General features: G+C 49.5%; 1 protein-coding gene across 2 annotated transcripts; it reads left to right on the top strand.

Moving 5' to 3' along the window:
- Positions 1-7,983: 7,983 nt before the first annotated feature.
- SERHL2 (serine hydrolase like 2) lies at positions 7,984-17,100 on the top strand. Of its 2 annotated transcripts, none has more exons than XM_039570331.1 (12): positions 7,984-8,072; positions 9,505-9,729; positions 9,801-9,914; positions 10,959-11,000; positions 11,737-11,756; positions 11,948-12,022; positions 12,787-12,896; positions 13,166-13,245; positions 13,581-13,615; positions 14,375-14,451; positions 15,865-15,958; positions 16,288-17,100. In XM_039570331.1, exons 2-12 carry the CDS (start codon positions 9,582-9,584, stop codon positions 16,402-16,404), a joined length of 912 nt encoding a protein of 303 aa, XP_039426265.1. In that variant the 5' UTR covers positions 7,984-8,072; positions 9,505-9,581; the 3' UTR covers positions 16,405-17,100. The 2 variants fall into 2 exon arrangements, with proteins under 2 accessions (XP_039426265.1, XP_010408974.1); XM_010410672.3 differs by lacking the exon at positions 7,984-8,072 and adding an exon at positions 8,238-9,122.
- Positions 17,101-17,183: the final 83 nt, after the last annotated feature.

The raw sequence follows: 17,183 nt of genomic DNA, 5'->3' as shown, positions 1-17,183 counted from the left end.
TGCAGGCAGGCTAATTTGAACACTGCCTACTGTTGCATCTCTGAAGGAAGGTGGATCCATCTTAAAGACAGTTTTTGAGATGCCCAGGATGCTGATGACAGCATGACAAGGAATAGCTCCCAAGAAGGTGCCAGGATTTGTTCTTAGGATTTACAAGTTTTATCCTACCCCTCATTTTTTCCTCTGCCTATGGATACATATACCCTCACTGTCCCCGATGCTAAAGCTTTAAACCACATTAAACATGAAAGCATTAATTGATAGAGCTGCTGACAGAATGAACCATTTCCAGAGAGTTTTGTCTGAAGTCCTGCTGCTGAGAGCAGTAAGTCTGAGTTCATTCTACCTTTGGATGATAGTTCTACTTTGTGGTGTTTCTCTGCTTCTTCTTCAGCAACCTTCAAGTCTTTGGTAAGTTCCAAGATGTTGATATCCAGCAGCCCAAGAGCCAGTAACACCCTAACAGCTTCACTTCTTCACAGCCTGCAGATTCCTTACAGCTTGCATAAGGTAGAAGGAGCCACAATCTGCCTATTTACTCCTCTCAGTTTGGGAGGTGTGGGCAGAAGGTGTTCTGGAGCAGGTCACTGCAAACTACTGAATAAAGATGGTTTTCTGGGAAAGCAAAGGGCAAACATTGCCCCAGAGGAAGGGAGAGGATAATAGGATGAGGGAAAAGAACTGAAGTGGAGATAATGAAACACTGAAAATCTGCAGAAGAAAGGAAAAGAGATACAAAAAACCAAAGGAGAAGAACATAGACGGCACAGGGGAGGGAAGATGGATGAACACATTAGATCTATCAGTACTGACTTGCCCTTCAGCTTAGCAGACTTGTGCATGAAAGCTCAGCTGGGGCTGGAGCACCAATTCCAGATCACAGGTGACCAATTACTTAGGATCTCAGTGCCTTACTGGGCCCCCAGCCAGACCCAAACGTGCTGTTGGCCATTAGTGTGGACACTGGCTTTCTGGATGGGATGTGAGTAGGGTATGAAACTGCCCCGACAATGTATTTGACCAAGTGGCCTAGACATAACCTGAGGGGCTCCTGCCAGGGGGTTAAATGGGACGGAAAGGGAGAGAAGAAAGCAAGGGGAAGGCCTGGGTACCCTGGGATGAGAGGTGATGTGGGCAGTACATGAGATTTTGTACAGATAGGAGGATGGAAGGATGCTTGGGGGGTGAGTAGGAGATGACTGTCACCATCTCCTGATGTGCTGCAAGTCCAACTTGAAAATAATACAAAATGTACAATGTTTGACTCAATTCAGTCTTAGGTAGTTTTTCCCTTTTGACCTTTCCTCCCCTTTCAAGATGGTCTCTCTCTTAACTTGACAAAAGCCTCCTTTTAGGAGGTGCTAACAGCAAAGCATTACGAAGAAGGAAAAAAAACCCCAACAACACAAAAAGAGAAAGCCAGGAGGACTAAACCAACACACAAAAATCCCCCAGCCCCGTTCCTCTGCTCCCCCCAGGAAAAAAACCCTAAACTAAACAAACGAAAACAATCAAACAAACAAACACCTTTAGTGGTTTAGAGCGAGCAGAGGCTATTTTAGTTCCACTCTTATGAGAAAAATTAGCACAAGTAGTGGCCCCTTTGCATGAAGCAGTGGCAAGGCCCCTCCTTCCTCTAGCAGAGCAGGGCTCTTCTCAGTAACGAAGAGAAACTGCTTTCCAGGAAAGCGAAGGTACAGGGGCTGCCCAGAGCCGGGTGACCCAGCGCGGCTGCGGGGAGCCGGGTGCCGCGGCTTGCGCGCTGCTAGCCCCGGCACGGAGCTGCTGCGCTGCCGTGCCCAGCGGAGCTGCGTGTCCCGGACGAGGGATGGAGCGAGGGGAGCCCGAGCCAGCCGCGCAGGGGGCACCGCGGCCGATGCGCTTTCGTGCCAGTCTGCAACACCCTCTGCTGTTGCGGCTTTCCCCCACGGCCGCCGCAGACCACGAGTTCCCACTCGCTGCCAATCCATGCCCCTGGTTCACTTGAGGGAGGAAGACCCAGCAGACAGCGACTTTCTAGGTTTTCAAACAGAGCATCAGGCTGCATAATCTGGAAGGCATTTAGGTCAGATTTAGGTAGCTGCAGTCTTCTATAACTGTACAGCAAACCACTCCCTCACCTCTGAATCTTACCTGTATGTCAAACACCCTGAAGCAGTACAGGACAATCTGGGACAGGGGAAATGAGGTACCAGCCTTCTGCACTACTGGACCCAGGTGTGAACTTGAGGCTCTGTGGCCCCATAAATCCATGACCGCCCCAGGTAACTTCTCCCAACATTGCTGCCCAACAGATAGGGAGGTAGAAGCTCAGTTAAGGATTTCAGGATTTCACTGTATCCTTGAGGTCTACTGCCTCTCCTTGTTATCCCGCATTTTCAGGACATGTTACTGGAGGCCGAAATGGGTGGACCTTGCCCAAATCCCTTTGCTCAGAATCCTTCACTTGGAACATGTAGCCTCAGTCCTGCCCATGCTTTCCCAGATTTGTCCCCCTACGCTGAGGCGGGTGGTGATGCTGAACCCCACTCACAGGACACAGGCACTGAGGTCTCTCACTTCAGGCATTTCTCCAAAGCAGACAAAACAGCCGGGAGAGGCTGTTTGCATGGAGCCCAATACAGAGATCCCATAGCAGAAAGGTCCTAAGTCATTGCTGGACCTAGAAGCAGGGGCTTCCTCAGCTGAGGAAACCAAGCCTCTAAATGAAGTAAAACAACATAAAATGCAAGGAGTGTAACTATGGACTATAATTTTGGGAGTGGTTGTAGCAGAAGCATTGCAGGCTGGTACCATTGGACAGCAGTGTCTATTGCAGTAGACTAATTTCCAGACCACTCTGCTTTCCAGATGATCACAGGACAAAGGACTCTGTCACATTAATCATTGTTGTTTTGTTAAACATCCCATCTTCATTAAAAAACTGCCAATGGTTGGAAAGCTGCCAGCACCCTAAGTAAACCACTGAAGTATTTAACTCCTTTCTCCATTATCGAATGTATACCTCGCCTCTAGACTGTTTTTTCTTGTGCCGTTGTTAGGCAGTGTGACAACTGGAGGAGCAAAAATGCAGCACTACATAGGTATACTAAGGCTTTGATCATATTGGTCCTAAATGCTTCTCTCCCATAAAATGTCTTCCAACTCCTTAACATGCCTTAAAGCTGTGCCAGGAAGCCTCTCCAACTTGTTTCCTTCCTCATTGAATCATAGATGTCAAAATTGGGAATTCTTTCACACAAGTAATCACCTCCATGGAATTAGCAGACACAATATAATCTCCTGCAATATAATCTCATTACACCTGTTCCGCATTCCCTGCTTATATGTTGGAGAATGGAATTAGCCTTTCTGACTGCTCTGGGAGCTCACAGTCAGCTGCTACTCTGCTGTGAGTCAGTCCTTCACCAGAGTCACTTCTTCCAGACAGGGCTGCCAGACCAAAAGTGTGGCCCGGGTGGAGTAACTCACCACCGGGCTGTTTCAAAACCCCCCCTCACATGCTTGTATCAACTTTAATATTTTGACACTTGCTATCTAGTCAGTTCTCAGTCCAATTACTACAAAATGTGTAAATTTGGTATCATTCCAGTATTTTAAAAATCAAAACACAGTGTAAGACTGTATCAGTTTCCTTGCTGGAGAGCTATGACTTCAACAGCTTTTAGTTTTGTCAGCCAAATCCATAACCCAAATCTGTAACTTACATCTCCAAAAGTTCCCAAGCAGTTTTATAGATTCTTTTCCATAAACACGAGACTTACTGTTAACTAGAACTTTTTCCTTGTTTTTAAATGATCCTGGTATGTGCTATTTCCTTATTCTGTCAGAGGTCAATAAGGAGCTGGTAGGCCTATAATTACAAGTGTCAGATTACTGATGGTTTTCATTATTATTTCATCTCAGCCTATGGGGAATCTGACAGATTTTCCAAGTGAAAGAAGGTTAAGCTGGGGAGAAACTTCTTCCCCTGCCACTTCATACATTAAAAGAGGTGCGTACTCTAAAGGTGGGTATGGGTTTTGTAGAGACCTGAAGAGTAGCTCACCTCGTGAGTTAACCTGAACAGGCCCAGGGGATGGGAACCAGCAGAGACTCCTGAATCTGTCCCAAATATAATAGACTTTCTGATTAAGGAGGAAATGGAAAGCTGAGACTGGAAAGAGTTTATTTGTATGATGGGTGCTCATATATAATTTATATGCAATAAATGTTTCTAGCTATTTCATTAGTTGCAAATAAAGTGATACAAATGTGCACCACTTGGACCTGATGCATGGTGTGTGCCTGGGGCTGCTTCCAGCTGAATGGTGGTGGTTCATGTGGGAATGATTTAACACTCCAGCAGCCCCACTATCCAAATTACGCTGCAGGTTAATCCCTGAAGTAGATGCACTCCACTTTTTCAACCACTCATCGCTTGGCTTAAAACAAAGATTTCCATTTAAATTATCATATTGGGCTCAGACTGTGGTGGGTAAAGAGCCAGCATCTCTTTGTCTCTCCCACCTTCTGCACAGCTGGAGAGCTCTGGAACAACTGAGTTTAGCTCAGTTGGTTACAGCATGATGCTAATAAATGAGGAGCACAACAGGTCTGGAGCAAGGGGGGGAGAAACCAATTTAAGACATCACGGAATTTTTTTGCACTTAGTATGTAAGCAACTTTTTCAGTCAGAAATTCACATAAATTAAATTCAACAAGAAATTAGGGAAACCCAAAGAAAAAGTACACCACACAAGGTACCTGGATGAGTCTGTTGCTGTTGAGCAGAGCCCAGAGACTGTGGGATAATATCCTACCTCAACTCTTCCCACCTGGGGAGCTCATTTAAACTCTTGAGACTTCCTGGGACCATCTCCAAAGCAAGTGAGATTTGTAGATGGAGCTCAAACTAAAGCCTGTGAGCCAGCATGTTGGTGGAGCTGGTTGCATGATAACATGCTTCCCTGTGATCACTTTTTTCCCCTGTCTATTATAGATTGCAGCATATGCTCACAATATGGGGCTTTATATAGAGGTGTGTCGTCTATATATCCTCTGAAAGAAATCAGTTCAGGTAGCAATAGCATGCTTTTTAAAAATTTGTATAACCACACAAAAGAAATTGGGGTACAGGGCTATTGCTGATAAATCAACATAAATAGATCAATATGTCAGTACTTCAGTGCTTGAATCCAACCTGCTATGGGGAATTTGTCCCCTGGTAGCAATCAATCTGCTGTACTTAAAGTTTCCTCACCAGATCTGCAGCTAGCACAAACTGATCAATGCTGTTCCAAGTCAGCAGAGCATAACAGCTTTGCATGTCCCAGTGTTCACCCTTGCAGGTCTCCTGCTCCTTTGCAAGGACACAGAGGTTAAATTATCCTTTGCTAAGCACATGGGGTATCTCACACTAACTCACAGTTCTTTATTCAAAACCAGCCTTTCTGACCAGCAGTCCAGTGTAGCCCAACCAACACCTCAGCACCTTTCCAGGTGGAATCTAGTTTGTTCCTCCACGAGCAGCAATTCCACTGCAGTAATCTGTGGCACTTAGTAGAAGTAGATACAGCAAAATGAATTCTGTGAGCCATCCAAATTCTGTTGTGCATCCTGCAGAGGGCCCTCCCCTTGCAGGGTGGTTTTCCAGGCTGTGCTGGGGGAGATGCACTGTCTTGTAAGATGCTGGGCTGCTCTTTTAGAGGGGTGAGTAGCATTGCTAGAGAAGGTATGAGGGACCTGGAGGACAACTCAACCATCTGGCTTTGGCCGACAGTCCTGCCACTGAAAGGAGGGTACAGAGCACATCCCAGTGCAATATTCTCCACTTGGAGCTCTATCTGAAATCACCTATTCCTGATCATTTCTGTGAGGAATTTTTCCGTTCCCATCAGGCAGCTGCTGATGCAGCCTCCTACCAGAAGTGAATTAGGATGCAGGTCACAGGAGTCCAACGTCACTAGAGAATGCATTATTCCCACCTGAGTCCCAGAGTCATCTATGTGACCCAAAGCAATGAGAGCCCAGATCCTACTGGCTGCTGGAATGGGGGAGAGAGCCCAGTGTGGTGGTCCAAGACACATGGGTGGTGATGTATATACTGTCAGGGCAAGAATTTACAGCAGGATCCCAGGATTATCCCAAACAAGGTTTGTGCCCAAAACTGGTATTGGGTAGAGGTCAGGGTTGACAGGTAAACAAACACCTTTAGTAACTACCACCTACCTACAAGCTCTGTCCAGAGTTTTTGGCTGTTAACAAGCTCCGTGGGACCAGCTCCAGCATGTAGCATTCAGAGGATGTTGCTTGTGGGTACAAGTTCCTGGAGGTGAAGTTCCCTATGCCCCAAACACAGGTGGAAGCCAAGGCCTGGGGATAACCTGTGCTGTGCTTGTGTGGCTGACTGGACAATGTCACCACCTTCAGTGGGCTCATTTCACTGCTCCCCGGAAGTGGATCTGGCTCATGAGTGGCAATGGATTTTCCTGGCCATGGCCTGTTGTCCCACCAACCACTGGAGTGTGTGCCAACAGCCCACATAACTCCTCATGGTACAGGGTCCTCTTCCTCAAAAGTCAAGCCATAGACTGAAGAACCACAAGCCTAGCAGCAGCCAGTGCCTAACAATTACACTGCCGTCTGGTGGCTTCTTTAGCAGGAATTCCAGGAATTTAGAGGAGGGCCCTGCCCTCCGCAGCAATTGATTATTTCGTGCATTTTACACATCTGTTCTGCCAAGCTGTCTCTTGCTTTTCACCTTTTGTAATCAGCCACCCACCTCTGACAGTTGTAGGAGAGAAGCTGTAGAAGTTACTGTGGCCTCTCTCCCTCTGCAAGGATCCCCAGCACTTGTAGTCTGCTTTCCTGCTCCTCCAGCATGGAGGCCTAAGAAAAACCAAGGCATTGGACACTTTGCAAACCTGTAAAAATTCACGTTCTGATTTCCTTTCTAATGGTTCACAAGGAGAGGAGGCTGTGAGCTACACAGCGCTTTTGTTTCTTTTCAATGATGGGTCCCCAAGGTTACGTTTCAACTGCCATGGTGCAGGGCCTGTTTTGCCAGGATGAGCTAGAGCTAGGCAGGAGAAATAGGGCTGTAAACTTCTACACTGGTTTCTGTCAAGCTTTTTAGGCTGTTCTGAAAATACATTGTGTAATTTAGGAGACCGATGTGCTGAACTGAACACAGGGCTTTCAGTTACCAATATAAAAATGATTCCCTAAGAATATACATTCATCCTGCTTTCTCCAGCTGTTCCAGCAGGGGGTCCCACTGCTCACAGTGTGATTTGACTTTGCTTCCTTTGACCGCAGAGTCCTTGACTGAAGAGGAATTGCGGTCTGCATTAGGCCTAGCAGACTGACTGCTGGAGGGAATGAGAGGCACCAGCAAGCAGCCATACTTAGGTATTGACTTTCTTGAAATTTGGTCTATGCAGACACCACCTTTTTGTGCAACAAATGAGGTGAGCTGTATAGAAACCTCTCCATTTGAGAGGGGTCTGTTTTCGCAGAAGAGGAGTGGAGCGGCTAAGGCAGTGCTGTCTGCTGTGTGTCTGTGGCAGCTTGGCCCTGTGGTAGAGTCAGTTCACTGCGATGGGTCACAGTATGGGAGGGTGACTCTTGTCCCTGAAGCAACACAATTCCAGCAAGAGTTAGGAGTTCAGAAGAGTCTCTCTATCAGAGAGTGACAGAAGTGCAGTGTTGGCGTCGAGCACTGGGCCTGTTTGATGTCAATATGAAGTTCCTGGTCACAGTTAAAACATCTCACACTGTGTCACCACAGTACAGGCAGTTTCCGTCATCAGTAATATGTCTTCTGGAGGTAGTCAAGGACGCAGCCATACCTCCTTGATTTCAACTCGTCAGAGATTCCTATCATGCCCAGCAGGTTTTTCGCAGCTTCAGACCCCACAGCCAGCGTTAAGTCTAGGTTCCTCTTACAGAGCCCGATCCATTCAGAAGCGGGGGCGGAGGCCGGGTCGCCCCGGGGAGGCGGGCAGCGGGGCGGTGCAGCCGGCCCGGCCCGCCCTGCCCGGCCCGGCCCTGCCGCCGCCTCTGCTCAGCCGGCCCGGCCGCACGGAGCGGTAGGAAGGGGCCGGGGCTCCGCGGGAGGGCGGTGCGGGGAGCGGGGGCCGGGTCGGCCGTGGCGCTCCGGGGGCTGCTCTCGGCGCCGGACGGGGGTCTGTCCCCAGGCAGCCCTTCCTCGGGGCCGAGACCGGGACCGGGACCGGGACCGGGACCGGGACCGGGACCAGACGCTCCAGGGCGCCCAGAGGCGAAGGCCCAAGTGTAGCAGCGCCTCCTGCCCGCCCAGGGAGGCCTCACCCCGGGGCCGGGGGGATCCCAGGGCTGGAGCCCCGCTGGGCCCAGGCAGGACTGCTCGGGTAGAGCCATCAGGCTCTGCCAGGAGCCCAGGCCGTCAGGAAAGGGCAGGTCATGGTCACACCGGAAAGTCAGCCCACGGTTGGTTGCCGGGATCTGGCCCGGCGAGGGCAGCTTGGGTCAGACACAGCCCCGTGATCAGCAGGCAGGGCCACGGCTCCTGGGGCGAGGGCGTCGCTGATGGAGGCCGGCACTCCTGCAGCACAGCTGCGGCTGGTCCTGGGCCGAGCTTAAACACACTTATGGGGAACCCCAGGCTTGGCTGATTGGGACCATCAGGGCCCTAACAGCAGCCTACCCCCTCTTTCCTCACACCTTAGAGAGGTATGGGCTCATGAAAGACTTGTTGTAGAGTCATTTAATTGCTGTACGGTCTCAGAGGGCTACTTAAGGGAGCAGGTACGCAAGACGAGTCACCTGGAAGGGGATACAACATGAGAGACATGGGGATAGGGGTAGTCAGGTTGCCCATGGCTTGGGGGTAAAAGGGAGATGTTTAAACCACCATTGGAGGGTCCCCAGAGACTGGGTTTCACTCAGGAGCTGGGACTTGAGCAAGGGTCAGTGACTGTCAGGTAGATGAGTTGGTTTGAGGTCGAGCAAGTGCCTGGCAGGTTGTGGACCCATATCCCATGGAAGCTCCCCGGCCCTGAGGGGTGCGCAGGCAGGTGGCAGCAGTGACCTGCTACGCAGCATGGAGCCAGCTGCTCTCGTGAATGTGCCAACCGGTGGTGCAAAAGAGAAGCACCAAGGTAAAGGAGGACACGGTGGTAACAGTCTAATGCTGGAGGCAACATCCTTATTCCCCAAACTGTCTTTTTGGTCCAGGACAGGTGCCTGGCTGACTGCAGCTAGCTGGGGGAGTTCTGCATGGTTCCCTCTTGCCAGATCTCCTGCGCCTTCTGGTTGTGTTGCAGCTGCTGCAGAGACAGAAATAAGGCTTTCTCCTCCTGTGTAGGGAAAGCTTATTTCTTCCTAGGAGCATAGCTAGTACGTGCTGGGAGGAGGATTCCCCAAACAGGCAGTCAGGAACGGCAGCTTGGGATGTTGAATGGGGAGCTATAAATCAGCAAGCTGCTAATTAAGACCACAGGAGGCTGGTGAGTTACTAAAGACCTGTATTACTCTTTTCAGAGCTTTAGACCATTAACAAGACCCCTGGGACCTACTCCAAGCACGTCACTCTCCAAGGACATCACCCTATTTTGGGCATGTTCTCGGAATTGAAATTCCCTGTGCCCTGGGGACATGTGGCAGCCAAGGCCTGGGGACCCTCGGAGGGACACCCTGTGCTGTGTTTGCATGGCTGGTTGGACAATGCCAACACCTTTGACAAGCTTATTCCACTGCTCCCCAGAGGTAGGTCTGGCTCATCAGGATGGCTTGTGTTGTGTGGCAGGGCTGCACATCTGGTACTCTTTCCCTTTCAGGTTGTTACTATGTGGCAATGGATTTTTCTGGCCATGGTTTGTCGTCCCACCGACCTGCAGGCTCCCCCTACCATTTCCTAGATTACGTGACCGACGTGCGCCGGGTGGCAGCAGGTGGGTAGTTGAAGGAACCCTTGAGTGGGTGCTTGTGCAGGGGGTGCTGTATTAGTCCTGCTCTTTACAACAAGCAGGCAGCATTTAACTGCCAGGAGAGGAATCAGTTCCCCCTGCTTCTCAGTTTGATGTTAGCCAGTGCTTTGTGATTGAATAAGCATCCATCCCTCTTTCTCATTGTTTTGGGAAAGGAAGAGATGGTAAGCCCCAGGTGTTTCTATACTAAAAAAGCAGTAGCAGTGCAGTGGTGGATGCAACTAAATTGTTTTGCCAGACTGGCTTTTTGTAAGCAGTCAGTGACCCCTAACCAGTGTTAGGTGTAAGTTGGAAGCTTCTGGTTCTCCCTGATGGCAGTTTGCTACTTGCTTTAGTATCATACAAAGAAATCTGAAAGACAAAGTGTCCTGATGTAACTGTCTATCTGTATACTTGTGAAACTTGTGGTTTTACATCCCTCATTCAGTACACAAGAGCCTCTAGAAGCTCTCAGATGTTCCAGAGGGTAAACCCCATCTTTCAGGGAGGTATATTTCAGACGGGCAGCACAGATAGAGCGGTGTTTTCCTATAAGCCTCCCAGAGTGCCCTAAAAATGGACTGAAGAGCCTGATGTGCTAAATGGTGCAGAAAGCTTTCACTTGGAATCCCTCAATGCAGCAGACCTGGCTCATGTCCTCACATGTCTTGCAGAATGCCCTGCAGCAGGATGCTCTGTCAAGGTTTCTCTCTTCCACCAGATGCTGCCCAGTTAGGCTCCTCTGCTTCTTGCCAGTCTCATGTCTGGCAGTGAATGGGAATTTGTTGGAGTTTGTTTGGCATACAGAGAGAGCTTGAGAGCTGTATGACTTAACTACCATTGAAATGAGGTGGTGAATGCTCTTTTTCTTTAAAACTGGCCTACTCAGCTGCTTAGTTTCTGGATTAAGAAACAAATTAGGCAGTGCAAAAGCCCTCCTGGGAGAAAGGGCCCATGTCAGAGGAGAAGCAGCAAGATGCTGCTGCTCTGGTTTCTAATGCAGCACTGTTTTTGTCTGTTGCCATTTAGCCTTGCAGTGGAGACGGTTCACCCTGATGGGTCACAGTATGGGTAAGTGGCTCTAGTTCTTGTAAGATGTGAGACTAATAGAAATCAGTAGATAATTAACTTCCAAGACATGCTACTAGGAGCTGGGTTGGAATATTTATTATATTATGTCAAGTACCAGGTTCCTGCTTGAGTGATTCAAAAATCTGTGCCCTTGTTTGAAATGCCTCTGCTTTCAAGACTGTGTAGTACAGACAGGGATAAAACTCTTGCTGTGAGCATTTCCCCCACTCACAGGAGGGAACAGCAATTGGCAAAGAGGGGTGGTCTACACAGGAGAATTCACAGCAGGCCTTCATGCCTGATCCCCACAAAGCCTGGGAACAGACAGCCCATTTGGTGGGCTATAAAGCCTGCTGAGGGGAACTGGAATCCAAGATCCATCCCTTCAAGCTTGGAGTATGATTTAATTTTGCCACAATTTGGAGTTTGCTTCCCAGGCCTGCTCTGGTCACAGCTAACAGGACCTGCACACCAAGGCATTTTAAACAGTGACTCCTCCTTGGCCTTTGCTGCCTGAGGGTGGTGGAAATGGCACACGATGGGGAATACAGCAGGTCAACAGCCCTGGTCTCTGCCTGCATCCTGTGGGCTGGGAGAGCTCTCCTCTGTACTGGGGCTTTGTCCCATGGTACAATGCACAGTTTTATTTCTGAGGCAGCTTCTGCTGTGGGGAAGGGGAATTTCTGTTACCAGGGGTTGTTCTGTGCATAACTGAGCACCCTTTTCTCCTTTGCAGGTGGGGCTGTGGCAGCAATGGTGAGTAAAGCATCATTTCTTCATGGGGTTGTGAGTTCTGCAGCTGCAACAACAAATGGGAGAGGAATGAAGGGACAGACCTGGAGCTCAGGGGAGGAGAGACCCTTCCCTGACCCCTCTCCCATGTAGCAGGATAAAGACATCACTCAGTGCTCAGCTTTTCATTCTCTTATTGTTTCATCTCTCCTCAGTTTTGTTTCCTTTATCCTGAGATGGTGGACAAGCTGATCCTGCTGGAAACTCTTGGCTTTCTTCTGGCTCCAGAGGTTAGATCTCATGTGTCCTTCCCTTCACTTTTTAAAAATAGAAAAATAGATGTTTTGGTTTTTTTTTAATTTCCCTCATTTTTTCAGAGAAAGCACTGATGTGACCACTTCCTGGCAGGTCACACAAGTCCCAGGGCTCTTCCTTCTGGTAGGCACTGATCTGCTCCTTGTTGCACAGACTGAAGTCCATCCTTAGGCTGGCCCTTGGGGCACACTTGCTAGAGCTCCACATCCTGCAGTCCCTTAGCACTGAAATTTACTTGTCTGTGCCAAGCCCTTGTACAAAGGAAACTGGAACCTCTGTCCAGGCAACTGCCAGCTGAGGTTATCTTTTTACCAACAGCTTGTTGGGTGACCTGGGTACAAGATTGGTGGATTTCTTTGTCTGTTCCTGGCGGTCTATAAAGCTACATTGCCAACTTGCCATCATTGCTACCAGATGCTGGAGCTTTCATTGGCAGAAGCGGGACAGAAGTCCTAGGTCAGAGAGACAAAAGATACCAAACTTTGGAGAGTTGTCCTCAACTCAGAAATGAGGTAGGAAGGGTTAGAAAAGATTGCAAGGATAAAAAGTTAGTAAGTTCACTACAGCATTATTGATGTTCCCTTTCTCCCAGAAATGGGCATTTTTAATAAGATACCCATAACTGGTACCAGTTCAGAGGGATGTTGAAGGGTGAAATTCCTTCCTCCACACTTTGATAAGGGGTAAAATCATCCAGAAGAGAGTGGTTACTCCTCCTCCCTGCCTCTCTGTGTTTCAGGACACTGAGGCATGGCTGAAATCTAAAAGGAAGGTGATTGACAGATTACTGAGTCTGGAGGCAAAGCAGCAAACCCCCAAGGCACGGAGCCCCGAAGCAGCATTGCAGAGGTGGGTTCCCATCCATCCTCTTCATTTACTGTCTGCCCTCACCTTGACAGAGTTACAGCTGCACAAATGAGAAAGGAAAACTGTCCCTGCATTTCACCTTTCATGTCCTCTGGAATCCCAGCAAGACCTTTTGCTTCTGCTGCTAGAAGCTGCTGCTTCTTCCCGCTCCTTTCTGAAGCAGCCTGAGAGCTCGCTGTCACCTAGTCATGCCATTTTTGCTTCCCTTCCTCCCTTCCAGCAGCACAATCTCTCTGCCATGTCTCCCTCAGGCTCTTAGAAGCAAACAGCCATCTGACAGCAGAAGGTGGGGCAATCCTGCTGCAGCGAGGAGCAACTGAGACACCCGCTGGTAAGGGGCTGTGTGGTGCTGGGCCACTGCTGGGTGTGGGAAGGGACTGGTGCCAATAGCCATTGTCTTCTGCAGGGTACAGGGTGCCCTAGCTACAAGTTTACACAGCCTGAATGGGATCAATTAAGTCTGGAGGCAGAGTGCTCCATTCCCAGCAACTGAATTTGTTGCTCAAGTCCTAGAACAGCTAAAGAAAATAAATTTTAAAAAGGAGAAATCTGAATTAATCCTATTCCTCCTATCTCAAAAGGTCTTAGGCAGACCCCAAAAGTGAGTTAAAACATAACAACTCCTGCTCCTATGAAACATGAAAACCTTCTGGTTTTTTTTTCCAGGGCTGGTGTATAACAGAGACATGAGAGCCCGTACGGTGAGCACTGCTCTTCTCATGTAGCCCCCTGCTACTTTGGAGCCCTGACCTTACAGGACACTCAGACACAGGATGCCTGCTCACTGAGCCAGGCCCTGCCTCCACCCAGCCACTTACTTTCCACTTCCCTAATTCCCACATCTCCTTTCAATGCTGCTTTTAAAGGCCTGCACTTGATCATTGATTCAGCTTACAGAGTCACTGGAAAATGTTACTGCTTATTTTTTTAGAAGTTCCTCCGCCCCAGGGCCTCCTGGCCACATTTTTGTGCTGTTATAACTCTTCAGGCAGCAGAGGGATGGATGCTTTCTGTCAGCTTCTTTGGCAGGTGACCTGAATAAGAAGGGGAGTGGAGCAAAGTCCTTACGTTTGGTATTTTGATAGTTTTGTGCCACTTCTGAGCAAATAGGGCCTCCTCTACCTGTGCTGCTGCCAGGATATGGAAGCCAGGGTAATGTACTCTCTCCTTTTTAGTAAAAACATTTTTAAAGCTTTTCTCCATGAGATCATTCCCATATGTGCTGCAGCCCAGCAGGCAATGTTGTTGGCAGCCCTGAAACACAGCTGGACAAAAGGAGCCTTTGCAGAGCCAGCTACTCCTTTGTGCAGCCTGGATGCTTGTCATGTCCCAGCACGGAAGCTTCAGGGCCACAGCTACTTCAGCCTTCAGAGCCACTTGTGTAGGAGGGCTTGGGGACACCCTCTGCCCCCAGCTGCTGTCCCTGACCTTTGAGACTTTCTCTGTCTTTGCACCTGCAGCAGAGTCGAGAGTTCTTCACGGTGGAGCAGTGTGTGAAGCTCCTGCAGAAGATCCAGGACCGTGTTCTCATCATTGTGTGAGTGAGGCACAAGCCAAACCAACCCTTCCTGTCTCCCTCAGTGGAAGGAATGAAGGCTAGCAAGGAGTCCTCCACTACCCCTTCCTTTACACCAGCCATCCAGACCTTTGGCCGGCTGGTGTAACAGCACAGCCCCACATGTGAGAAGGTATTTCCCAGTTCTCCACCACTGCCCTGGGTTGGGCAGGCTCCTGGAGAAGGCAGAGAGCAACTGGAACATCCTGCCAGCCTGGCACTCTACTTTCAGGTGAAAGGCTGACTGAGGAAATGCTAGTCCTCCTCCATCTTCCCCATGCTCCTGGTTTCACAATCCCATCTCACAACTTTCCATTCCTTGGTGCTACAGCCAGGGGCCATCCTGGCAAATATGTGACCCTCCACAGCACCACACCTTCTTGCTATCCTTCTGACCTGACTCTACCCCAACTGGCAACCCAACCTGCCCCCTTCTTCAGACCCCAAAAGCTCTTGCCTGAGCAAACAGGTGAAACTACAGCAGTCCCCATCTCCTTCAGCTGCTCTTGGAGCCCCTGGCCTGACTGAGCTCCTGCAAGCTCTCCTGTGGCACTGGGGCAAGAAGCTCTGGTGACATGGCCCCAGAGCACAGAGCCCCACAAGCTGTTAAGCTGTCTGGGTGCACAGCTTCTTCTGCAAGTCATCCTCTGCATTTTTCCCATCTCCTTGGAGGGCAAAGTGTGCAGGGCTCTGGCTACCTTGGCTCGTGGGGTGCTGTTAAAAGATTGTCTAGAAAACAAGAGGAAGTGCTAGCAGTTGAGAAAAGAGGTGCAGTTTTGGCCTCCCTGATCTGTTTTAGTATCATAAGAGGTTACAGAAATGTAACATTGTGATGATGTCAAGTCCTCTGGGCCACAGAGATGTCTTTGAGCCTGGGATGTCTCCTTGTCCTGTCGCCAGCACAGTAGGATGCAGCATGATCTTAGCTCTGCAGGAGATCTAATGCGGACTTCTCCAGGGCAACTGGCCTGGTACCTCTCTCTCTGAGCAGGGCATACCCTGTTTAAATAAGCAGCAAGGAGAGGCAGAAGGGACTGAGGGGAGATGTGTAAACTCTAAGGAAAAGTTACGAGCAAAAGGCAGAATGGGGGCAGGGAACAATGTTGTCAGACCAGTTACAGAGCCAGCCCTGGGAGGACAATATTTAGCCAGTCTCCACTCTGATACTACTAGGCAGTCACCCAAGGTTTTAGAGTTTGATAGCTGCTTAGCCAAGCTGTGCAGTGCACTCTGACTACCACCTATGACCCTGTCACCCTGCTGTTTATGAGCAGCCTGGAAAGAACAGGGACTATCACCCCACTGTCTTGGGGACAACTGCTTCTGCCCAGAATAGCCACAAAGACAAATGGAGGCACAGTGAGTGCTATACTGAGCCTTGCTATTGTTTTTCAGATCACAAGATGGACTCTTGGTACCGCACAACCTGCCCAGCAGAAATGACTTTGTGAAAGCCCTGCAGGAGGCATTCGAGTCTACCCTCAAAGAGGTGAGAGCAAACTTCATCCTTGCATCTCTATTTGCCACCAACCTGGGAGCAGCAGCTGGGAAGCAGCTGATCTTGGTGGACACCCTCCACTAGGTGATTTGTCCTGAACAGCACAGCCCTCACACCAGGGGCAGGGGGGGAGGAAGACAACTTTGTCCCTGCTGCCTTAGTCCCAAGTTAGTGCTGCCCTCTGGACCCAGCTGCTCCCTGGTCCTCCCATTTCTGTCCTGCCTCACTTGCCCTGTCCCTTCCCCTAAGCGTCACACAGTAAACAACGTGTGCCTGAGGGAACACTTTCCTGGTCCACATCTTGTGTCCTTTCCCTCCAGCACATCCAGCTAGTAGAGGTGCCTGGGAGTCATTTTGTGCACCTGAACGAGCCCGAGGTGGTATCTGGGATCATCAGCAACTTCCTGACAGCACAGAACACCAGGGCCAGACTCTAGGAAGCTGCAGCAGAGCTTCAGAGCTGCAGCAGTCCAGGAGAACTGGGAGCTAACAAGCAAGCTCCAGATTTGTCACCATTCCTACCTCGCACCCAACATCAGATCATGATACTCTTTCCTACGCTTAGCTCACTGCAGGGTGGAAGCAGGTCTGCCAGGGGTTCTCTGAAGGAGAGCTGAGCAAAGTATCTCATTTGCCAAAGGCAGGAGTCCTTGCTCCACTTCCAGCTCGGTGAGTACAGGGATAGAGCCCCAAAGTGGCCTTCCCCTTGGCTTACTCCAAACTTGCACCCTGAAACGGAGCAGAACACAGGCAGAGGCACCCTCTGTGACAGCAGCAGATCAGCTTTGGCACTGCAAGAGAGGTGGCTCATCTTGCCTCCTTCCTGAGGATGGTACAGACAGGCTGCTCCCAGGATTTAACCCACTGACAAACAAGGAAAGTTCTGCTTCACTGCTTACTTCCGTAGATGCCTGAGCTCAGAGGGCCTCAGTGTCTCTGTTCTACTATGAGAGCTACTGTTTTTTTCAGAATCAGCTTAAATAAGAGCTCTCCTGTGCAGAGAAGGCCATTTTAATGAACGCTAGAGAATGTCCCTAAATCCTCTAGCTGAAGCAGCTGCGAGAACTACAAATTATGGAAAAGTTGGCAAAGATTATTTCTGTCCTAAATAAAGATTAATGTCCTAATGTTAAGTCTGTCTTCTTGACTCTGTAGGAGAACAAACCTCCTTTCTCTTTCAGGCCGCTCACCCAAGCAGCTAAAATGCATCTTGGGA

This window comes from Corvus cornix, chromosome 1A (assembly GCF_000738735.6).
Source record: "Corvus cornix cornix isolate S_Up_H32 chromosome 1A, ASM73873v5, whole genome shotgun sequence".
NCBI classification, from domain to species: domain Eukaryota; kingdom Metazoa; phylum Chordata; class Aves; order Passeriformes; family Corvidae; genus Corvus; species Corvus cornix.
Note: the sequence above shows the minus strand (reverse complement) of the source record. Positions and strands in the feature narration are given on the sequence as shown.

What these genes read in the sequence shown, in the direction of transcription:
- SERHL2 (XM_039570331.1), top strand. Translation starts at nt 9,582, where the DNA reads ATGTTCTCGGAATTGAAATTCCCTGTGCCCTGGGGACATGTGGCAGCC. An exon ending in GTGGGGCTGTGGCAGCAATG is followed by an intron (nt 11,757 to 11,947) that starts GTGAGTAAAGCA and finishes ATCTCTCCTCAG; the next exon opens with TTTTGTTTCCTTTATCCTGA. An exon ending in TCGAGTCTACCCTCAAAGAG is followed by an intron (nt 15,959 to 16,287) that starts GTGAGAGCAAAC and finishes CTTTCCCTCCAG; the next exon opens with CACATCCAGCTAGTAGAGGT.